This window comes from Macaca thibetana, chromosome 6 (assembly GCF_024542745.1).
Source record: "Macaca thibetana thibetana isolate TM-01 chromosome 6, ASM2454274v1, whole genome shotgun sequence".
NCBI classification, from domain to species: Eukaryota; Metazoa; Chordata; class Mammalia; order Primates; family Cercopithecidae; genus Macaca; species Macaca thibetana.
This window is the reverse complement of record NC_065583.1, coordinates 47,317,181-47,341,202: the sequence shown is the minus strand read 5'-3', so window position 1 is coordinate 47,341,202 and position 24,022 is coordinate 47,317,181. Positions and strand designations below refer to the sequence as shown.

Sequence of the window (24,022 nt, the reverse complement as noted above, 5' to 3'; positions counted from 1 at the left end):
AGCTGTCCTTGTTCATTCCTGGGCGTAGGCTGGACTAATTTCGGGAGAAACTTCGTTTATAGTTTGTAGTTTAAGACAAAGACAGTAATAACCCTTTCCCAAAGCAGACTTCCTTCTTGCCTGGGGACCAGATTGCCTTTGTAGGACTAACATTAGCCACAAGATCAGATATCATGGTTTAGGAGTCATGCAGCTGGAAGCTACAATATTCTGACCCTCTATAAACTGCTCCTAAGATCAGTGCTTGAGATATTTTGCAAACCCTGCATTTGATGGATCAGCTGGCACCACCCACACTGCTAAACTGGCTCATCTGATCTCATGGCCATCCTGGACCCAGGAACTGACTCAGTGCAAGAAGACAGCTTCGACTCCCTGTGATTTTAAACCTGACCTGAAAGGACACAAAGATAGATGTGTACCCGCCCCCCACCCGCTACACCCTTGTTCTGCTCTCTAATCTTTGCACATACCAGAGATTTCGTAAGTTCTGTGAGTACCTGGTTTTCTGCACGTACCAGAGATTTTGTTTTGCACATACCAGAGATTTTGTAAGTTCTGAGGCAAGGTCACAAGACGTGTTTAAGTAAGATAAACTCTTGCTGCCATAAACCTGCTCTCCCGCCTCAAAGTTTGAACCAAAATATCAGAAATGGCAGGAACCAATCATAGTTAGCCAAATCGCCTTGTTCAAACACTAGCCAATCATATATCTGATTTGTATAATAACTCTATGCCCACTTTTCTTAGACTATATAACATTGTTCGGAGCTGAGTGGGGGAGCTCTCCTGCCCGTCTCGTTTCACGAGCGAGGGAGAGTTCCAGGTTCGAACCTGTAATAAAGATCCTTGCTGCTTAGCTTTGACTCTGGACTCTGGTGGTCTTCTTCGGGGAATAAACGGTCTGGGCATAACAAATGGGGGCTCGTCCGGGATTTCCCCCAAGCCCACCAGACCCCCAAGTCAACGGATCTTAATCTGTAGGTAAGCCGGCTTTGTCACTGTCTCTGTCTTTGTCTCTGTCTGTCTCCCTGAAATTTCGCGAAATCCGTAATCTGTAATCTGTATTGGTCTGTTCTGTAAGTGGCACGGTCTTGGCGGACGCGCTAGAAGACAGCCACTCGGGACTGGTGGGAGACGTTCCCCAGTGCCCATCTGGGGGCCTCCATCCTTGGTTGCCCCGTCTGACTCAGGTCAGAAGTCCGACACGCGCTCGCGAATGCTCATCGTTATTACTGTCTGTCCGTTATTGTTAAGTGTTAAGTGTAAGCCCAAAACGAAACATAAAACCTTTTCTTCCCCTTCCAGGACCGGACCTGTCGGATACTCCCCTCTGCTTCACACTCATTTTCGTCCCCCCTTCTCTTTGTAGGAGCAGTCCAAAGATGGGCAACAACCAGAGCACGCCGCTCTCACTCCTTGTTACCAATTTTAAGGATGTGAAGGCTCGGGGGCGTAACTTAAGCGTAGAACTAAAGAAGGGAAAGCTAGTTACTTTCTGCCGTTCGGAGTGGCCCTCTTTCGGCGTAGGGTGGCCCTCCGAAGGAACTTTCTGTCTCTCTATTATTACTAAGGTAAAAACTAAGATTTTCCTGCCAGGGCAGTCAGGACATCCTGATCAAATTCCTTATATTCTAGTGTGGCAGGATCTTGTGGAAAACCCACCACCCTGGATAACTCCATTCATCCCTGAGCCCTGCAAAGTCCTAGTAACGCGACCTACAAGACAAAAGACTCCCTCTGCTCCCTCGGCCCCTGTGCTGCCGGACAGCCAGGACCCCCTAACGTTAGAACCCACATTTCCCCCACCATATCCGCACCTTATCCCGCAGGACCCAGTCCCCCAGGGTGGTGCTTCCGTAGAGGGAAACCGAGAAGCGGAAGCAGCCGAGAGCGAAAGTAACCTGGGGGGGCCGGCCGGCTGAACACGAGGCCGCGTACAGCGGGACCAAGCTTCCCGACTCCCTGACTCCACTGTAGCCCTGCCTCTCAGAGAAATAGGATCGCTCGATGATACCGGGCTCTCCCGTCTCATGTATTGGCCTTTTTCCACCAGTGATTTATACAATTGGAAGTCCCAAAATGCTCGGTTCTCAGATAATCCCAAAGATCTAACCTCGTTGTTAGACAGTGTCATGTTTACTCACCAGCCGACCTGGGATGACTGTCAACAGCTCCTCCGAATCCTGTTCACAACGGAGGAGCGGGAAAGAATCCAAGTTGAGGCCAGAAAACTGGTTCCAGGAGATGACGGCCAGCCAACTGCAAATCCTGACCTCATTAATGCGGCTTTCCCTTTGACCCGGCCCAGATGGGACTACAACACGGCAGAAGGTAGGGGACGACTGCTCATTTATCGCCAGACTCTAATGGCAGGTCTCCGGGCTGCAGCTCGCAAGCCCACCAATTTGGCTAAAGTATATTCTGTGTTACAAGGTAAGACAGAAAGCCCCGCTGTGTATTTAGAGAGATTAATGGAAGCCTTCAGACAGTTTACCCCTATGGACCCGGAAGCACCGGAAAATCAGGCAGCGGTAGTAATGCCCTTTGTAAACCAGGCAACACCAGATATTAAAAGAAAACTCCAGAAATTAGAAGGTTTAGAGGGAAAGCAGATTCAGGACCTCCTTCAGATGGCCCAGCGAGTTTATAATAATAGGGATACTCCAGAAGAAAAACAGTTCAAGGCAACCAAAGAAATGACCAAAGTCTTAGTAGCAGCTTTCCCCCAGGCAGGAAATGGCCAAAACAGAAAGCAGAAAAAGCAAGGCCCTAGGCAAGGATTAGAAAAAGATCAGTGTGCTTATTGCAAGGAACGTGGCCACTGGATTAAGGACTGCCCAAAGAAACGGAGACCAGCTAACCCTACCTCCGTACTCGTTACCCAGGACTCTGACTAGGGAGGACGGGGTTCGGACCCCCTCCCCGAACCCAGGGTAACTTTGCAAGTGGAGGGGTCCCCAGTTCGCTTCTTGGTCGATACTGGGGCAGAACGCTCAGTCCTAACCAAACCAATTGGAAAAATGTCTAAGAAAACATCCTGGGTGCACGGGGCCACAGGCATCAAAAAATACCCCTGGACAACCCAGAGGACTGTAGACTTAGGAACGGGAAAAGTCTCCCATTCCTTCCTAGTCATCCCAGAGAGCCCCTGCCCTCTACTAGGGAGGGACTTGCTGACAAAGATGGGGGCCCAAATCCACTTTGAGCCAGAAGGGCCCAAGATAACTGATTCCCAAAACAGGCCAATATCTATCCTGACTGTCACCTTAGAAGATGAGTACCGAATCCATCAAGAGCAAAAGCCCCCCGATCAGGGAATTGACTCTTGGCTCCAGCGTTTCCCTGAAGCGTGGGCAGAAACTGGGGGCTTGGGTCTAGCTAAACATCGACCTGCCATATTTGTGGAAGTTAAGCCAGGGACGGACCCGGTTCGGGTTCGGCAATATCCTATGCCCCTGGAGGCAAGAGAAGGAATTATGCCCCATATCCGCCGACTCCTAGACCAGGGAGTCCTACGGGCTTGCCACTCATCCTGGAATACTCCACTGTTACCTGTTCGTAAACCCAACAGTACGGACTACAGGCCAGTACAGGATTTAAGAGAAGTTAATAAAAGGGTCATGGACATACATCCCACTGTGCCCAATCCATACACCCTTCTGAGTGCCTTACATCCCAAAAAACAGTGGTATACCGTTCTTGATCTAAAAGATGCCTTCTTCAGCCTTCCTCTGGCTCCCAAAAGTCAAGAACTCTTTGCATTTCAATGGACGGATCCTGAGAGGGGCATCAACGGTCAGCTAACATGGACCAGACTGCCACAAGGGTTCAAGAACTCACCAACCCTGTTCGATGAAGCCCTTCATGAAGATCTGGGTGAGTACCGGCGGCAACACCCTGAAATAACTCTTTTGCAATATGTTGATGATCTCTTAATAGCGGCCAGGTCCCCGGAAACTTGTGTTCAAGGGACTGAGGACCTCCTGAAGACTCTGGGGGAGCTAGGCTACCGAGCCTCAGCAACAAAGGCTCAGATCTGCAAGTCGGAGGTAACTTATCTGGGGTACCTATTAAAAGGGGGGCAACGCTGGCTAACCAAAGCCCGAAAGGAAACAGTCCTACGCATCCCTAGACCCCAGTCAACACGGCAAGTGAGAGAATTCCTGGGGTCGGCAGGGTTCTGTAGGTTATGGATACCCGGATTTGCTGAGTTAGCCAAGCCCCTATACCAGGCAACAAAGGAACGGCAGCCCTTCAATTGGACGGAAGAGGCTGAGCTGGCCTTTCAGCAAATCAAAACTGCCTTGTTATCAGCCCCCGCGCTGGGGCTCCCTGATGTCTCCAAGCCCTTCCACTTATACGTGGATGAAAGTAAGGGTGTTGCAAAAGCCGTGTTAACACAGTACCTAGGCCCCTGGCAGAGGCCAGTTGCCTATTTGTCAAAAAAATTAGATTCAGTGGCTGCTGGCTGGCCACCCTGCCTCCGGATAATCGCGGCGACCGCCCTAATGGTCCGAGACGCTGATAAACTTATCATGGGGCAAGAGTTGCGCGTTATAACCCCGCATGCCATTGAAGGCGTCCTCCGGCAGCCGCCGGACCGATGGATGAGTAACGCCCGGCTCACCCACTATCAAGGACTGCTGTTAAACCCCCTCAGAATAACTTTTCTGCCCCCAACCTCTTTAAACCCTGCTTCACTGCTGCCAAATCCAGACTTGGACGCCCCGTCCCATGAGTGCACTGAGATACTGGCTCAGGTGCATGGGGTGCGGGAGGACCTGCAAGATCGTCCGTTCCCCGACACAGAACTCACCTGGTTCACTGATGGCAGCAGCTATGTCCACCAAGGCCAGCGGTATGCAGGAGCGGCTGTAACGTCAGAGACTGAGGTAATCTGGGCGGAACCCTTGCCTCCAGGGACATCGGCCCAAAGAGCCGAACTGATAGCCCTTACACAGGCCCTCACCCTAGGGGCAGAGAAAAAACTAACAGTATACACGGATAGCCGCTATGCTTTCGCTACTGTGCACATACATGGGGCCATCTACAGAGAAAGGGGACTATTAACAGCCGAAGGCAAAGAAATAAAAAACAAGCAAGAGATCCTAGCTCTATTAACTGCTTTGTGGAAACCAAAGAAATTGGCTATCGTACATTGCCCTGGGCATCAGAAACCAACTACGCCAATTGCTCGAGGCAACTTCTTAGCCGACCAAACTGCAAGGAGCATAGCAAAAGCTCCCAGTCAGCTCCTCGCGCTCCAGCTCCCCGATCCTGGCCCGCGAAATTTGCCATGTTTTCCCGACTATACCGAACAGGATCGCGAATGGATGAACACGCTTCCCCTAAAACAGGTTAAAAATGGGTGGTGGACTGATATAAATGACCAAACCATCCTACCAGAAAAATTAGGACGGCAGGTGTTGGAACACATCCACCGGACAACCCACCTGGGTGCCCGGCGAATGATGGACTTAATCAGGCACGCCAAGTTTAGAATCAGGCGCATAGCTGAACTGGCCAGCGATGTCACAACAAATTGCAAAGCCTGCCAACTAAACAACGCTTGCCCCCAAACCCAGACCACCGCAGGAATTAGGTGTAGAGGAACTAGGCCTGGTATCTATTAGGAAATAGACTTTACTGAGATAAAGCCTGGAAAATATGGGTATCAGTACTTACTTGTCTTTGTAGATACTTTTTCAGGATGGACAGAAGCGTTCCCAACTAAGAGAGAAACTGCTCAGGTTGTAGCAAAGAAAATTTTGGAAGAAATCCTCCCCAGGTATGGCTTTCCCGTCCAAATAGGGTCAGACAATGGACCAGCCTTCGTTGCTAAGGTAAGTCAGGATTTGGCTTCCATTCTGGGGGCAAATTGGAAATTACATTGTGCTTATAGGCCCCAAAGCTCAGGACAGGTAGAAAGGATGAATCGGACTCTGAAGGAGACCTTAACTAAATTGACCATGGAGACTGGTGCTAATTGGGTAGTACTTCTCCCCTACGCTCTGTTCCGGGCCCGAAATACCCCTTACAGACTAGGCCTCACACCATATGAAATCATGTATGGCAGACCCCCACCCTTGGTCCCCAGTCTAAAAGATGACTTACTCAAACCTGAAACTGAAAATGTCTCTGAGCTCCTGTTCTCCTTACAAGCCTTACAGAAAATTCACCAGGAAATTTGGCCCAGACTACGAGAACTGTACGAGGCAGGACCTCCGCCGACGCCTCATCCGTTCCAGCCGGGAGACTGGGTCCTAGTCAAGCGCCACTGGCAAGAAACTCTTCAACCCAGGTGGAAAGGACCACTGCAAGTACTCCTGACTACTCCTACCGCTCTCAAAGTAGAAGGCATCGCTTCGTGGATCCACTACACACACGTCAAACCAGTGGACCCAACATCCGACCTTCTCGAGCCGTCTGGAGCACCGGTTACATGGACTGTAGACAAAGCTAAGAACAATCCCTTAAAGCTAACCCTGCGCCGTCATCCCCATAGCCGTAACCATGTCTAGCTTACCTATGCTTTTATGCCTTATGCATCTGACTCTCCTCACTGCTGCGCCGTCTAATCCCTATGTCTGGAGGTTCTGGCTCTATGAGAACAAAACTCACCCCGGGGAAACCCCCCAAGCGGGTAAACTGCTAGCTAGCGCAGACTGCCCCCCCTCAGGGTGTAATACTATAGTTTACCTCAATTTCACTAGGTTCCAGATTGCCCAACCAGCAATACCCATGATCTGTTTTGAATATGATCAAACTGAATATAATTGTAAAAATTATTGCTGGCACCAGAGTGCAGGTTGCCCATATAGCTACTGTAAGACGCACTCTGTCCGATACTGGAGAGAACGACAAGGGTGGTATTTTTACAAAACTGAGTCTCCCGTCACTTACACTTGGATAATTAGAGACCCATGGGACTCTCGGTGGACAACCCCACAACATGGGGGAGTATATTACTCATCAACTAGTACCTGGCCCAGTAGCCATTTATATCTGTGGAGAAGTCTAGTCCAGATTCAACCCTTAATCCACACACAAATCCACAGGCAAGAAACCAAGCTATCACAAGACTTGCAGCCCTTCTCCTGGCTAACTCTATTACGGGAAGGGCTAGCATTCGCCAACCTCACTGGTTTAGGCGACCTGTCCTCTTGCTTTATGTGTGCAACCCTAGGAAGACCACCATTAACGGCTGTTCCTCTATCCTCCCCTCCCACAAACTATACAGGTTTTAACTCATCGATAGTCACGATACCCGATGTGGCCCTGTACCGTGACCCATACCAAGAGAAATACCCCTATTGTTATTCGGCATTTAGCAACAGCCTCTGTAACCAATCGGCTACATACCCTAATAGTCCCATATATGCTCCCCCTGGTGTGTTCTTCTGGTGTAATATGACTCTGTTAAAAACTCTGTCCAAAAGCATCTCTGACGGACAGTTGTGTATCCCTGTTACCCTAGTTCCCCGACTGACACTGCTAACCCCGGCAGAGTTCATAGGCTGGGCAGGGACCGCCCCAACTAAAACTGCGCGACATAGACGAGCAGTTTTTCTACCACTAATTGCCGGAATATCCTTAACCACCTCTGTCGTCGCAGCGGGGTTAGCAGGAGGGGCCCTACAACACTCCATGATAGAAAACGACAAGCTGTTACAACAATTCTCTGTTGCTATGGAAGACTCCGCCTATTCCCTAGCCTCCCTTCAGCGGCAGCTCACCTCCCTAGCACAGGTCACCCTTCAAAACCGCAGAGCCTTAGACTTACTCACGGCTGAGAAAGGAGGTACCTGTATGTTCCTCAAAGAAGAATGCTGTTTCTATATAAATGAGTCAGGGTTAGTTGAGGAAAGAGTCCAACGCCTACACGAACTAAGCTTAGAAATGAAAAAGCAACAATTCACTACAGCCGCTAACAATTGGTGGAGCTCTTCGATGTTTTCCCTTCTGGCACCCCTTTTAGGCCCCCTAATATCTTTACTACTTCTATTCACTATAGGCCCCTGTGTGGTAAATAAAATTTTACAATTTGTCAGAGAAAGGTTTGATACCATCCAACTAATGGTCCTCCGTAGCCATCACCAGCCTCTCCTGCACCCAGAAAGTGAGGCTATATTATAAGACTCTGGAAATCCAAGATTGGACATCCAGTTGCTTATGAGAAGGGGGAAATGAAAGGACACAAAGATAGATGTGTACCCGCCCCCCACCCGCTACACCCTTGTTCTGCTCTCTAATCTTTGCACATACCAGAGATTTCGTAAGTTCTGTGAGTACCTGGTTTTCTGCACGTACCAGAGATTTTGTTTTGCACATACCAGAGATTTTGTAAGTTCTGAGGCAAGGTCACAAGACGTGTTTAAGTAAGATAAACTCTTGCTGCCATAAACCTGCTCTCCCGCCTCAAAGTTTGAACCAAAATATCAGAAATGGCAGGAACCAATCATAGTTAGCCAAATCGCCTTGTTCAAACACTAGCCAATCATATATCTGATTTGTATAATAACTCTATGCCCACTTTTCTTAGACTATATAACATTGTTCGGAGCTGAGTGGGGGAGCTCTCCTGCCCGTCTCGTTTCACGAGCGAGGGAGAGTTCCAGGTTCGAACCTGTAATAAAGATCCTTGCTGCTTAGCTTTGACTCTGGACTCTGGTGGTCTTCTTCGGGGAATAAACGGTCTGGGCATAACAGACCAATCAGAACTCCCAGCTTACTGGCCTCCCCCTACCCACCAAGTTGTCCTTAAAAACTCTGCTCCCTGAATGCCCAAGGAGACTGATTTGAGTAATAATAAAACTCCAGTCTCCAGCACAGCCGGCTCTGCATAAGGTATTCTATCTCTACTGCAATTCCCGTCTTGATGAATCAGCTCTGTCTAGGCAGCGGGCAAGGTGAACCCCTTGAACAGTTACACTTACAACTATGGTCAACTGAATTCCAAAAAGGGCCCAACACCATAATAGGGAGAGAACAATATTTTCAACAAATGGTGCTGGGACAACAACTGGATAGCCACATGTAAAAGAATGAACTTGGACTCTTACCTTATAGCATATACAAAAATTAACTCGAATGGATCAGACTTAAATGTAAGAGCTAAAGTCGTAACTCTTAGAAGAAAATGTAACTGTAAATCTTCATAATCCTGCATTTGGCAAACAATTTTGAAATATGATACCAAAAGCACAGGCAATAAAAGAAACAGATAAATTGGACTTCTCAAAATTGAAAACATTTGAAAATCAAAAGACATAACTGGCCGGGTGCAGTGGCTCACGCCTGTAATCCCAGCACTTTGGGAGGCTGAGGCTGGCAGATCACAAGGTCAGGAGATCGAGACCATCCTGGCTAACACGGTGAAACGCCGTCTCTATTAAAAATACAAAAAAAAAAAAATAGCCGGGTGTGGTGGTGGGTGCCTGTAGTCCTAGCTACTCGGGAGGCTGAGGCAGGAGAATGGCATGAATCTGGGAGACGGAGCTTGCAGTGAGCTGAGATCATGCCACTGCACTCCAACCTGGGCAACAGAGTGAGACTCCATCTCAAAAAAAAAAAAAAAAAAAAAAAAGACATAATCAAGAAAGTGAAGACACAACTCATAACATGGAAGAACATATTTGCACATCACATATCTGATAAGGAATTTGTATCTGGGATATGTAGAAAATTCTTACAACTCAATAATAAAAAGAAAACTCATTTTAAAAATAGGCAAAGGATCTGAACAGACATTTCTCCAAGGACAATATACAGATGGCCAATACAAAAAAAAGACATTCAACCTCATTAGACATTAGGGAAATGTAAAGCAAACCCACAATGAGATACCACTTCACACCCATTAGAGTAGCTAGAATAAAAAAGTCAGGCTTCAGCGTGGTGGCTCACACCTATCACCCTAACATGTTGGGAGGCTGAGGCGGGAGGATCGCTTAAGCCCAGGAATTCAAAATCAGCCTAGTCAACACAGCGAGACCCTGTTTCTACAAAAGAAAAAATTAAAAATTAGCCAGCCATAGGCCGGGCGCAGTGGCTTGCATCTGTAATCTCAGCAATTTGGGAGGCCGGTGCAGGTCGATCACGAGGTCAGGAGTTCGAGACCAGCCTGACCAACATGGTGAAACCCCATCTCTACAAAAATACAAAAAAAAACTTAGCTGGGTATGGTGGCATGCGCCTGTAGTCCCAGCTACTCAGGAGGCTGAGGCAGGAGAATTGCTTGAACCCGGGAGGTGGATGTTGCAGTGAGCCGAGATCGCACCACTGCACTCCAGCCTGGGTGACAAAGAGAGACTGTCTCAAAAAACAAAAATAAAAATATATAAAGATAGAGAAGACAGTAGTAATTGCTTAGGGTTAGGGAGGGAGTTCAGAGGTGTAGGAGTGTCATAAATAAAGGGTATGGGGTTTTTACTGAGGTGATGAAAATTGACTGTGGTGATAGTTGTACATATCTGTGAATACACTAAAAACCACTGAAATTTACTTCAAATGGATGAATCATATTATATAAACATATCTCAATAATGCAGTTTTTAAAAAAGATATAATATGGCTGATACCAGGTCTGGGGCAAAAACATGTAAAAAATGAGCCTGGACTGCTATCTTGTCAGTCAGGTCACAAGGGAAGTATCAGAGACTACATACTAGGTCCTGTTAAAAGGAAAGTCACCTTGAAAGGCACCCTTCACTCATGTCCATGTGAAGAGATCACCAAACAGGCTTTGTGTGAGCAACAAGGCTGTTAATTTCACCTGGGGTGCAGGCGGGCTGAGTCCAAAAAGAGAGTCAACGAAGGGTAATAGGGGTGGGGCCATTTTACAGTATTTGGGTAGGTAGTGGAAAATTACAGTCAAAGGGGGTAGTTCTCTGGCAGGCAGGGGCAGGGGACACAAGGTGCTCAGTGGGGGAGCTTTTGAGCCAGGATGAGCCAGGAAAAGAAATTTCACAAGGTAATGTCATCAGTTAAGGCAGGAACAGGCCAATTTCACTTCTTTTGTGATTCTTCAGTTACTTCAGGCCATTTGGATGTATACATGCAGGTCACAGGGGATATGATGGCTTAGCTTGCGCTCAGAGGCCTGACGGCACCCATTGATTTTGAACTTCAATAATAATAATAATTGTGTCCAGGCTTAGACTATGATACCCGAAAGTATGGTGCTTTGGCATGATACATACTTTGAACTGAAGGAGATTAGAAAGGCCTCAGAAACAAAATCTCTCTGACCTTCTCCTGCCCTCCATTCTCCCCGAAGGTGTATCATAGAAACCAGGATTCCTGGCCGGGTGCGGTGGCTCAAGCCTGTACTCCCAGCACTCTGGGAGGCCGAGACGGGCGGATCACGAGGTCAGGAGATCGACACCATCCTGGCTAACACGGTGAAACCCCGTCTCTACTAAACAATACAAAAAACTAGCTGGGCGAGGTGGCGGCGCCTGTAGTCCCAGCTACTCGGGAGGCTGAGGCAGGAGAATGGCGTAAATCTGGGAGGCGGAGCTTGCAGTGAGCTGAGATCCAGCCACTGCACTCCAGCCTGGGTGACAGAGCGAGACTCCGTCTCAAAAAAAAAAAAAAAAAAAAAGAAACCAGGATTCCTCTTCCACCTGCCCACCTCCTGAGCAACTAGAATTTCTCTTCCCGAAAGCAAGCCATAAAACAGAATGGTCACTCTCTGATCCACCTCCCTTGAAAGTAAGTCATAAGACCCTCATTCCAGAGAAGTCCTGCCCAAACCTGGAAGGAAGGAATGCAAAACAGAGAGGCCAAGAAGAATCTGAACAAACAGGCCTTGCTGGGTTTATTACCATTAGATCATACTCCTTTTGCTCAATCATGTTTCTCTACAAGTATTCACTCCTTTCAGCAAACTTAGCATAAAATCAGACTGTGTTCTCCCTGGGTCTTTGGGTTTTCATTTATGAAGGCTTCCATGTCACATAGAGCTTTGTTAAATTTGTCATATTTTTCTCTTGCTAACCCATCTTTTGTTATAAGGGTATTGGCTGTGACTCTTGTTACAGGTAGGGAAAAGGTATTATCTTTTTTTTTTTTTTTGAGACAGAGTTTCACTCTTGTTGCCTAGGCTGGAGTGCAGTGGTGTGATCTCGGCTCACCGCAACCTCCGCCTCCCGGGTTCAAGCAATTTTCCTGCCTCAGTCTCTCAAGTAGGTGGGATTACAGGCATGCACCACCACGCCCGGCTAGTTTTGTATTTTAAGTAGAGATGGGGTTTCTCCATGTTGGGCAGGCTGGTCTTGAACTCCTGACCTCTGGTGATCCGTCTACCTTGGCCTCCCAAAAGTTCTGGGATTACAGGTGTGAACCACTGTGCCCAGCCGGGAAAAGGTATTATCTTTTTGCCCCAATAATTGCAATGCATTGAAACCCATTAAATACGTTTAAGTCCATGAGTTCATAATGGTATTTCTAAAAAAATTAATTAGTTGCCTTTGGAGGTCACCTTTTGGAGCCAATTCATCTTTAAAATTGATAAATAAATCAAGCATTTACCCAGTTTCTCTATGTGAACTATACCATTAGGTAACCAAATAAGGGGAAATGTCCATTTATAAAAGTATTCGAGTAATAAATTAAAAAGAGATGATAAACCTCCATAGTAATGAAATATGATATTAGGGTAAACAGAAACTGGGTGAGGACTATGTGGAAACTATACTATCTTTGCAACTTTTCTGTAAATCTAAAATTATCCCAAAATAAAGTTTACTTAAAAAAAAAAAAAGGCTAGGATGGCTATTAAACAAAAGAACATAATAGTAAGTGCTAGCAAAGACATGGAGACACTGAAACCCTCACACTCAGCTAGTGGGAATGTAAAATGGTACAAACACTATGGAAAACAATCTGGCAGTTCTTCAAAGACTAAACATAGTTACCATATGACCCACAATTCTAACTCCTAAGTATATACCCAAAAGAAATGAAAACATGACCCAGCCATCCCATTACTGGGTATATACCCAAAGGATTATAAATCATGCTGCTATAAAGACACACGCACACGTATGTTTATTGTGGCACTATTCACAATAGCAAAGACTTGGAATCAACCCAAATGTCCATCAGTGACAGACTGGATTAAGAAAATGTGGCACATATACACCATGGAATACTATGCAGCCATAAAAAAGGATGAGTTTGTGTCCTTTGTAGGGACATGGATGCAGCTGGAAACCATCATTCTCAGCAAATTATCGCAAGAACAGAAAGCCAAACACTGCATGTTCTCACTCATAGGTGGGAATTGAACAATGAGATCACTTGGACTCTGGAAGGGGAACATCACACACCAGGGCCTATTATGGGGATGGGGGATGGGGGAGGGATGGCATTGGGAGTTATACCTGATGTAAATGACAAGTTGATGGGTGTTGACGAGTTGATGGGTGCAGCACACCAACGTGGCACAAGTATACATATTTAACAAACCTGCACATTGTGCACATGTACCCTGGAACTTAAAGTATAATAACAAAAAAAAAAAAAGAAAACATATGTCCATACAAAAACAAGTACACAAACGCTCATAGCAGCATTACCCATAATAGCTAAAAAGTAAAAACAACCCAAATGTCCATCAACTGATGAATGGGTAAATAAAAAGAGCTCTAACCATTCAGTGGAATATTATTCAGCCATAAAAAGAAATAAAGTGGGCTGGGCGTGGTGGCTCACGCCTGTAATCCCAGCACTTTGGGAGGCCGAGGCGGGCAGGTCACAAGGTCAGGAGATGAAGACCATCCTGGCTAACATGGTGAAACCCCGTCTCCACTAAAAATACAAAAAGTTAACCAGGCGTGGTGGCGGGCACCTGTAGTCCCAGCTACTTGGGAGGCTGAGGCAGGAGAATGGTGTGAACCCGGGAGGCGGAGGTTGCAGTGAGCCGAGATCGCGCCACTGCACTCCAGCCTGGGCGACGGAGCGAGACTCCTTCTCTAAAAAAAGAAAAAAAAAAAAGAAACAAAGTGCTGGCTGGGCACAGTGGCCCAGGCCTGTAATCCCAGCATTTTGGGAGGCCGAGGTGAGCAGATCAGTTGAGGTCAGGAGTTCGAGACCAAATGGCAAAACCCCATCTCTGTTTTAAAAAAAAAAAAAGAAATGAAGTACTAATACATGCTATGTTAAGTGAAAAAAGCTAGTCCCAAAGGACCATATATTATATAATTCTACTTATATGAAATGTCCAGAATAGGCAAATCCATAGAGAATGAAAGCAGATAGGAGTTTATCTAGGCCTGGAAGGGTTGGGAGGAAATGGAGAGTTAAAATGGGTATAGGGTTTCGTTTTGGGGTGATAAATATGTTCCAAAATTACTATGGTTATGGTTGTACAACTCTGCGAATATACTGTAAACCACTTAATTGTACATTTTAAATGGGTAACTTGTATGATATATGAATCATATCTCAAAAAAGCCTAGATTAAACTAAATGGATGCACATTTGGGTGATAAAACTATCTTTAAAATGCAAGGAAATGGCCAGGCCTGGTGGCTCACACCTGTAATCCCAGCACTTTGGGAGGCTGAGGCAGGAGGACCACTTGAGGGCAGGAGTTCGAGACAAGCCTGAACAACACAGCGAGACCTGTCTCTATTATTTTTTAAAATGCAAGGAAATGATTGCAATAAAAATCAGTATCATGGTTGCTTTGTGGGGAAAGGAGCATGTTACAACTGCAGTAGGGCACACAAAGGGTTTTCTGGGGTAGTGGGCAAAATCCTATTTTTTGATCAGGTGGTGGAGCTATCCACTTGTTACGTGAGATATTCTGTGTCTGTGTTTTCTTTTACAATAAAAAAGTTATCAAAACAGACTCACAAGCAAATTTGTTTCAAACATAATGTGAATTCTCCTAGAATCCAATCTTACTATGGGCCAGGCACCAAGTTTGGTTATGTATAATATAAGAGATTATGCCTATCCTCAAGGAACTTAACTTTTAGTGAGAGGTTAAAAAAAAAAAAAAAAGAGCTAGAGAAAGAACTAGCCCATGTTAAATATTAACTGACACAAAATTTACAGACAATGTACTAAAAGATGTAGAATAGGATTGGGGGGCTAGGGAGTATATCAGAAAAGGAATTTAAGCTACATCATGAAAAGAGGGTAAAAATGAGACAGAGAGATCTTTTTTTTTTTTTTTTTTTTTTTTTTGAGACGGAGTCTCGCTCTGTTGCCCAGGCTGGAGTGCTGTGGCCGGATCTCAGCTCACTGCAAGCTCCGCCTCCTGGGTTCACGCCATTCTCTTGCCTCAGCCTCCCGAGTAGCTGGGACTACAGGCGCCCGCCACCTCGCCCAGCTACTTTTTTGTATTTTTTTTTAGTAGAGACGGGGTTTCACCATGTTAGCCAGGATGGTCTCCATCTCCTGACCTCGTAATCCGCCCGTCTTGGCCTCCCAAAGTGCTGGGATTACAGGCTTGAGCCACCGCGCCCGGCGAGACAGAGAGATCTTATGCAGGCTACATTATGCCCAGAGGCAAAAAAGAAATGAAGAAAAAATATTTTAGGACTTTGAGTAAGAGTAGATAATATTTATTGAGCATGTATCAAATCATTTAATCCTCACCACAAACCTACGAAGTGAGTCCTATTATTATTTCCATTTTATAGATGAAGTAACTGAGGTACAGAGACAGTCTGTACAGGGCATCAATGGTAGGTACAGTTGAAAAGGTACCCAGGGGAATGGACTGTGAATCCAGATCACCTGGGTTAGAATCCTGGTTCAGTTCTGCTATTAAGCAGCTATGTGATTTCAGGCAAATTACTTTACCTCTGTGCCTTAGTGTTCTACTATTTAAAATGAGAATGCTAATAGTAGCAACTTCATCACAGGGTTGTTGTAAAGATTAAATTATTTGATGTATATAAACCATTTAGAACAGTTTCTGGCAAAAAGTAAGTACTCATTAATATTACATATTATTATAATAACAGAATAATAATTTCTAGGAAAAGCACATGAGAATTATCCTCCTCCATGTATTCCATTAAATCAGGTATTAAATTACATACTTCTATCTCTTTATGTTCAAGATTGATTATTTATATTTTAGGCTGCTGTTTTATGTTAGACCGAGATCATGCTACTTTTGAGGCAATTCTCCTGTTTCAGCCTCCCAAGTAGCTGGGACTACAGGCACACGCCACCACACCTGGTTAATTTTTGCACCTAAAACAGTAGAATTTAAAATTATTTGCCAGTCTTCACAAAGAGGGTACCATTTTTCCAGGAAATGGGAAACTTGGCAGTTCCTACTGCAACACTGGCAGAGTAAGATAAATGATTTCAAATATTTGCAGAATGTCGAGGCTAAAGATAAACAGAAGAGGGAACTCTGCTGAGGGCATGGCACAGCTTAAAGCAAATATAGATACACTCTGAGGGATGTCTGCATAGGTCTTCTGGGGCTGTGTTCATTCAACCCGTGAGAGCTGAGAGAGCGCAGCAGTAGCAGTAGCCAGCAATGCAGGTACCTAAAGAATCTGTTACGTTATCTTTAAAGGTGTCCCTCTTCTTAGCCCCAACCTAGATGCAGACGGCAGAGTGTGTCAGTATTAGGGTGACAGATATACAAGAATATACCAAGGGATAAAAGAGATACCTAGGAGGCTGGGCACAGTGACTCACGCCTGTAATCCTAGCACTTTGGGAGGCCGGGGCGGGTAGATCACCTGAGGTCAGGAGTTCGAAATCAGCCTGACCAATATTATGAAACCCCGTCTCTACTAAAAATACAAAAGGAGTGATGGTGTGCGCCTGTAGTCCCAGCTACTCGGGAGGCTGAAATAGGAGAATTGCTTGAACCTGGGAGGCGGAGGTTGCAGTCAGCTGAGATTGTACCACTGCGCTCCAGCCTGGGCGACAGAGCAACACTCTGTCTCAAAAAACAAAAAAAAGAAAGATACCTAAGAAAGGCTGACAGGACCCCAAAATATACATACTTTCCATAAGAAGTATCTTTTAATACTAATTCTGGAGCTCTATACCAGCGTGTGGCCACATAGTCCGTATAAATGTCCCCAGGAGCTGCTAGTGTTCGTGCAAAACCAAAATCACAGAGCTTAGTAATTCCTGACTGGGATACTAAAATATTCTCAGGTTTTATATCGCGATGAATGATCTAAAAACAAACAGAATACAAAATACATTAAAATGAGATTTCATTATCCAGAACCTCTCAAAAATGATACTAAGAAAATCTAGCTAATTAAGATAGTAAAGCTATTTCCTTACCACATGCAAAGGATTAATTACACAATGCAAATATAGTTATATGTTTTCAATTCTTGCTCCATCCACCACCTCAAAATAAAATGAAGCTAAAAAAACAGACATAATACTAAAAAGGCAAATCACATTCGTGTAAGAAAAACCAAAAGAACTTAATGAGGCTGGGAGTGGTGGTTCATGCCTGTAAACCTAGTACCTTGGGAGGCCAAGGCAGGAGGATCACTTGAGGCCAGGAGTTTGAGACCAGCCTGTGTAACAGAGTGAGACCCTGTCCCCCAAAAAAAAAAGAAAGAAAGGAAAAGAACTTATTGAAATTTTACTTTCCTTTAACTCTATGTCCTACTCCAGTTCCGGCCCTTTCATGTCCTTCACAGCTAAACCTCTTGAAGACATTATCTGTACTCACAGTCTTCACTTTCTGACCCAGTCACTCAAGATAATTAACCTTCTCTTTTGCTCCTACATTGCATTAAACTTCTCTAGCCATAGGAAAAAAGTCATCTACATTTTTCCTACATCCAATAGCCATCTCTCCGCCCATATTTACTTGGTTTCTTAGCGTAAAAACAATGCCAACTGTTCCTCCATTCCTGGTTTCTCGGACCTAAAATGTTCCCAATCTCCTCCTATCTACCTGGCAGCGACTCTTTCTCTGTCTGTTTCTAAAACATAGGGTCCTTGTCTTAGGCTTTCCTCTCTTCATATATTGATATATATTGACCGGGAAACTCAAGTTTCCCGGTCAATCTCACGTACTCTCTTTTTTGGGGGGTGTGGGAGCCACTTTTGTCACTTGGTTATAGGGACAACACTCTTGGGCTTCTCCCCACCTACTGGCTGCTCCATCTCAATCTGATCAACTCTTTTTAAGAAATTATTTTTTAAAGAGATAGGGTCTTGCTCCATTGCCCAGACTAGAGTGCAAAGGCACAATCGAAGCTCACTGCAGCCTCAAACTCCTGGGCTCAAGCAAGGAGCCTACCACCTGAGACAATCCTACCACCTCAACCTCCTGAGTAGCTAGGACAAGCGCATGCCTGTAGTCCTACAGCCTACAGTATTAGGACTACTGGCTAATTAAACATTTTTTTCGTAGAGACAGGGTCTGGTTATGTTGCCCAGGCGGATCATGAGTGCTGGGCTGAAGCGATCTTCCCGCCTCAGCCTTCCAAAGCACTAGGATTGTAGGTGTGAGCCACCACACCCAGCCTGAATTACTTTTTAACATTTTGTTAATTTTAATTTATAAATTAAAATTGTATATATTATGTACATGTTGTTTTGAAATATGTATACATTGTAAAATTAGCTAAATCAAGCTAATTAACATTACCTCACATACTTATTTTTTTGGGGTGAGAACACTTAAATTCTACTCTCAGCAATTTTCAAGAATACAATCATTGTTATTAACTAGCTACCATTTTGTATAACAGATCTCTTGAACTTACTCCTTCTTTCTGACTGAATTTTCGTATCTCTTGACCAATATCTCCCCAACCACCTCCACTCTAGCCCGTGGTAACTACCATTCTACGCTCTACTTCTATGAGTTGCACTTTTATAGATTCTGTATGTAATTGAGATCACGCGGTATTTGTCCTGTGCGTGACTTATTTCACTTACCATAACGTCCTCCAGGTTCATCCACATCATCACAAATGACAGGATTTCCTTCTATTTTTACAGCTGAATAGTGCTCCATCGTGTATACATACCGCATTTTCTTTATGCATTCATCCTTAATGGACACTTAGGTTGATTTTTTTTTCCTTTCTTTTTTTTTTTAGACGGAGTCTTGCTCTGTCACCCAGGCTAGAGTGCACTGGCATGATCTTGGCTCACTGCAACCTCTGCCTCCTGGGTTCAAGCAATTCTCCTGCCTCAGCCTCCTATGTAGCTGGGATTACGGGGACACGCCACCACGCCTGGCTACTTTTTGTATTTTTAGTGGAGATGGGGTTTCACCAGGTTATCCAGGCTGGTCTCAAACTCCTCATCTCAAGTGATTTGCCTGCCTCAGCCTCCCAAAATGCTGGGATTACAGCTGTGAGCCACTGCACCCAGCCTCCTTTGCCCATTTTTTATTTTTATTTTTTAAAGACACAGGGTTTCACCATGTTGCCTGGGCTGGTCTTGAACTCCTGGACTCAAACTATCCTCCCACCTTGGCCTCTCAAAGTGCTGGGATTATAGGCATGTGCCACTGCACCTGGTCCTTTGCCCAATTTTTAATCAGGTTATTTGTTTTCTTACTATTGATTTATCTGAGTTCCTTATATATTCCAGATATTAACCTCTTATTAGATGTATGGTTTGCAAGTATTTTCTCTAATTCTGTGGGTTCTCTCTTCTCTCTATTGATTGTTTCCTTGGATATGCATACTTTTTTGTTTGATGTAATCCCATTTGTCCATGTTTGCTTCTGTTGTCTGTGCTTTTGGGTTCATATCCACAAAATCATTACCCAGATCCAATGTCATAGAACTTTTCCCAAGTTTTCTTCTAGTAGTTTTACAGTTTCAGATCTTACATTTAAATCTTTAATCTATTTTTAGTTTACATTTGTATAAGATTAATCTACTCTTATAGCTTTAGTAACTGTCCATATACTACTGATAATTTCAACATTTCTATGTCTAACAGATATTTCTCCTGGTTTCCATAAGAAGGGAAAGTCCACAATAAATCCCACAAACTAGGTACAAGTCCTTTAAATTCAGCAAATCTAAAACTAAACACATCTTCTCCCCCAAACCTACTGGTTCTCAACAATCTGCTATTACAGTGAATGGAACCACCACTTACTCCATAAATCAAACCAGAAGCCAAGGGCATTTTTCTCCCTCCCCACACTCCCTTAACCTATCTACTGCTCTTCCTAGTTCAGGTCTCCTCAGCTGTCTCACAAAATTAATACACAAGTCTATCAGTTGGTCTCCCTGAATTCACATTCGTGCTCTCCAATTCAGTCTCCACAATGAAGTCACAGAACTATTTTAAAATCAGATGTGTGATCATGTCACTTTTTTTTTTTGAGACGGAGTCTCGCTTTGTCACCAGGCTGGAGTGCAGTGGCACAATCTTGCCTCACTGCAACCTCCGGCTCCCAGGTTCAAGCTATTCTCCTGCCTCAGTCTCCTGAGTAGCTAGGACTACAGGACAACAGGCACGCACCACAATGCCCAGTTAATTTTTGTATTTTTAGTAAAGATGGGGTTTCACCATGTTGGCCAGAACGGTCTCGATCTCCTGACCTAGTGATCCGCCCGCCTCGGCCTCCCAAAGTGCTGGGATTACAGGCATGAGCCACCGTGCTAGGCCCGACCATGTCACTTCTCTGCTTCAAGGATTCCTCATCCTGCAGGATAAATTTAAAACTCCCTAAAATGGCTTATAAGGCCTTGTGAGATTTGGCCCCTACTTATCCTCTTAACCTCCTTTCCCTAGCCTATAGAGTATTAGTTTCCCAATTTGCCAGGGTTTGTCTAATCTCTGTGCATTTGTTGATGCTACTCCAACTACTTGGCCAAGTCAGCTATTTCCTCAGGACTCGGCTTGTATGTTAGTATTAGATGCTCCTTCTATATGTTCACATCAATCTGCACTTTCCCCTTCATAGCATCTGTCATGCAGTACTGTTAACTGCCTGTTTACTTGTCTGAAACCCCCACTAAACCATAAGCTCCATGAGGGCAAGATGCACATCTGTCTTGTTCAATTAATACGTGTTCAGTACAGTGCCTAGAACAAAGAAGGCATTTACAAATTTTATCAAAAGAATTACAGAAGCACATACTCATCACCTGTAAAGTATCATAGCAGAAGTAGAAATGTCTCAGTGACAGAAATCTGGGATCTTTCCTTGTTTATACAACTTACTACCATAAATCTTTGAGACTGGCTCTTGTTCTGACTCAATCTCCCTCCATAAATAGCCAAAAAATTAATTTAGGGTAAGCCTTTCTAATTGAGCCACTTTAAAGTTGTCATCTGCCAAAATATATAAATCCTTTTTTACTACCACAATTTTCTTTTTTTTTTTTTTTTTTTTTTTTTGAGACGGAGTCTCGCTCTGTCACCCAGGCTGGAGTGCAGTGGCCGGATCTCAGCTCACTGCAAGCTCCGCCTCCCGGATTTACGCCATTCTCCTGCCTCAGCCTCCGGAGTAGCTGGGACCACAGGCGCCCGCCACCTCGCCCGGCTAGTTTTTTGTATTTTTTAGTAGAGACGGGGTTTCACCGTGTTAGCCAGGATGGTCTCGATCTCCTGACCTTGTGATCCGCCCGTCTCAGCCTCCCAAAGTGCTGGGATTACAGGCTGGAGCCACCGCGCCCGGCACTACCACAATTTTCATTGAGTGCCTACTATATGCCAGGCACTATTCCAAGACCTAAGGATATAATGTGAACAAAAACAGACATTAAAAAGCACATTAAGATACCGCTTCAGGGGCCGGGCATGGTGGCTCACGCCTGTAATCCCAGCACTTTGGGAGGCCGATGCAGGTGGATCATGAGGTCAGGAGATCAAGACCATCCTGGCCAACATGGTGAAACCCCGTGTCTACTAAAAGTACAAAAATTAGCCGGGCATGGTGGCATGTGCCTGTAGTCCCAGCTACTCAGGAGGTTGAGGCAGGAGAATTGCCTGAACCCGGGAGGCGGAGGTTGCAGTGAGCTGAGATTGTGCCATTGCACTCCAGCCTGGGTGACAGAAGGAGACTCTGTCTCAAAAAGAAAAAGAAAAAAAAAGTCTTTCTCTGATGTACAAAACGAAAACAGCAAAAAAATTTTTTAATTAATAAATGTCACCGGGCGCAGTGGCTTCACACCTATAATCCCAACACTTTGGGAGGCTGAGGCAGGCAGATCACCTGAGGTCAGGAGTTTGAGACCAACCTGACCAACATGGAGAAATCCCATCTCTACTAAAACTATGAAATCAGCTGGGCCGTGGTGGCACATGCCTGTAATCTCAGCTACTCAGAAGCTGAGGCAGGAGAATTGCTTGAACCCAGGAGGTGGAGGTTGCAGTGAGCTGAGATTGCGCCATTGCACTCTAGCCTGGACAACAAGAGTGAAACTACATCTCAAAAAAAAAAAAAAAAAAATCATCATCTGAAATTTGGAAATATTAAGAAAAGAAAGTTTTAGCAGGGCTTGGGGGCATGCACCAGTACTCCCAGCTACTCGGGAGCCTTAGTTGGGAGGATTACTTGAACCCAAGAGTTCAAGGCTACAGTGAGCTATGATTGTACCACTGTACTCCAGCCTGGGCAACAGACTGAAACCTCATCTCTTAAAAAATATCTATATACACCAGGCATGGTGGCTCATGCCTGTAATCCCAGCACTTTGGGAGGCCGAGGTGGGAGGATCACTTGAGGTCAGGAGTTCAAGACCACCTGGCCAAAATGGTGAAACCCCATCTCTACTAAAAATACAAAAATTAGCCGGATGTGGTGGCGCACGCCTGTAGTCCCAGTTTACTCGGCATGTTGAGGTAGGAGAATCGCTTGAACCCGGGAGGCAAAGGATGCAGTGACCCAAGATCGCGCCACTGCACTCCAGTCTGGGTGACAGAGTGAGATTCCATCTCAAAAATAAATAAATAAATAAAAATAAATAATATCTAGTCTAAAGAGCCACTTCACTCATGGCTGCCTTAATTCTCAAAGGTAATTAGCCTTACAAAATTCTGTGAGGTAAGGGACAGGGATAATTTTACTCCAGGTTCCAGATAAGAACAAGAGAATAAAAGAATGTGGGTACTTCTGTCTAGGCCTCCTTCTCTGCTGTTCTCCAACACTCCACAGATCTCTTCCATGCTTGGTGATGAGAACTACCTCTTATTTTTTCCTTCCATTTCTGGGAGAATGATCTATTCTTACCTCTTCAACCACAGTCTCTAAGAGGAAGATTCTCAAATCTGTATATTCAGTTCTGAAAACTTCCAAAGTCATGATATAATTGGTTAGCCACTATTTTTACTTAGAAATTCTCACTATCCCTTAAAATCCATCAATATATCTTAATGCAATTCCCACTTCTAAATTCAGTTATTGACAATGGCACTTCTGCTCTCCAATTAAAAATACAGTAATACTACTAAAAATACAAAAATTGTCCAGGCGTGGTGGCTCATGCCTGTAATCCCAGCACTTTGGGAGGCTAAGGCAGGCGGATCATGAGGTCAGGAGTTCGAGATCAGCCTGACCAACATGGTGAAACTCCGTCTCTACTAAAAATACAAAAATTAGCCGGGCATGGTGGCACGCACCTGTAATCCCATTTACTCGGGAGGCTGAGGCAGGAGAATCGCTTGAATCCAAGAGGCAGAGGTTGCAATGAGATCACGCCATTGCACTCCAGCCTGGGCGACAGAGCAAGACTCCGTCTGAAACTGAACTGAACTAAACTAAACTAAACTAAAAATACAAAAATTAGCTGGGCCTAGTGGCAGGAACCTGTAATCCCAGCTACTCGGGAGGCTGAAACTGGAAGAAATGCTTGAACCCAGAAGGCAGAAGTTGCAGTGAGCCGAGATCCTGCCATTGTACTCCAGCCTGGGCAACAGAGACAGACTCCGTCTCGAAAAAAATACTGTAATAACCTCTGATTTCACCCTTTGTTTTCATCTCTCTCATACCTAATTAGTTCCCAAGTCCTGTGATTTTCCTTTTGAAGTATTTCCATCCTATCCCTCTGCCATCCTTCCTCTCCTTCCCATTGCT

General features: G+C 45.0%; 5 protein-coding genes across 11 annotated transcripts in view; 2 read left to right on the top strand and 3 right to left on the bottom strand.

Annotated features, from left to right (window-relative positions):
• VDAC1 (voltage dependent anion channel 1) overlaps nucleotides 1-4,680 on the bottom strand; it is a 394,265-nt gene extending 389,585 nt beyond the window's left edge. Inside the window, exon 1 of the mRNA XM_050792860.1 lies at nucleotides 4,677-4,680. The gene's annotated coding sequence lies outside the window, so the exon portion shown is untranslated. The remainder of the gene's footprint in view (nucleotides 1-4,676) is intronic.
• Nucleotides 1-24,022, bottom strand: part of PPP2CA (protein phosphatase 2 catalytic subunit alpha) — a 354,454-nt gene that overhangs the window by 163,977 nt on the left and 166,455 nt on the right. The gene's annotated exons all lie outside the window — the stretch shown is intronic.
• UBE2B (ubiquitin conjugating enzyme E2 B) overlaps nucleotides 1-24,022 on the top strand; it is a 262,616-nt gene that overhangs the window by 205,762 nt on the left and 32,832 nt on the right. The gene's annotated exons all lie outside the window — the stretch shown is intronic.
• The window catches only part of CDKL3 (cyclin dependent kinase like 3), a 160,157-nt gene that overhangs the window by 122,971 nt on the left and 13,164 nt on the right, over nucleotides 1-24,022 (bottom strand). For 4 of the 6 annotated variants that reach the window (XM_050792800.1, XM_050792801.1, XM_050792798.1 and 1 more), the window contains exon 4: nucleotides 16,998-17,176. The exons of the other annotated variants lie outside the window; for them this stretch is intronic. In XM_050792800.1, coding sequence (XP_050648757.1) covers nucleotides 16,998-17,176 — 179 coding nt within the window. The remainder of the gene's footprint in view (nucleotides 1-16,997; nucleotides 17,177-24,022) is intronic. 6 annotated transcript variants of the gene reach the window in all.
• LOC126955987 (endogenous retrovirus group FC1 Env polyprotein-like) lies at nucleotides 2,034-8,356 on the top strand. 2 transcript variants are annotated; one of them, XM_050792812.1, is made up of 2 exons: nucleotides 2,034-2,334; nucleotides 5,701-7,943. In XM_050792812.1, the coding sequence occupies exons 1-2, from the start codon at nucleotides 2,034-2,036 to the stop codon at nucleotides 6,522-6,524; spliced, it is 1,125 nt and encodes a 374-aa protein (XP_050648769.1). In that variant the 3' UTR covers nucleotides 6,525-7,943. The 2 variants fall into 2 exon arrangements, with proteins under 2 accessions (XP_050648769.1, XP_050648767.1); XM_050792810.1 differs by lacking the exon at nucleotides 2,034-2,334 and adding an exon at nucleotides 4,807-4,895 and having other exon boundaries at nucleotides 5,701-8,356.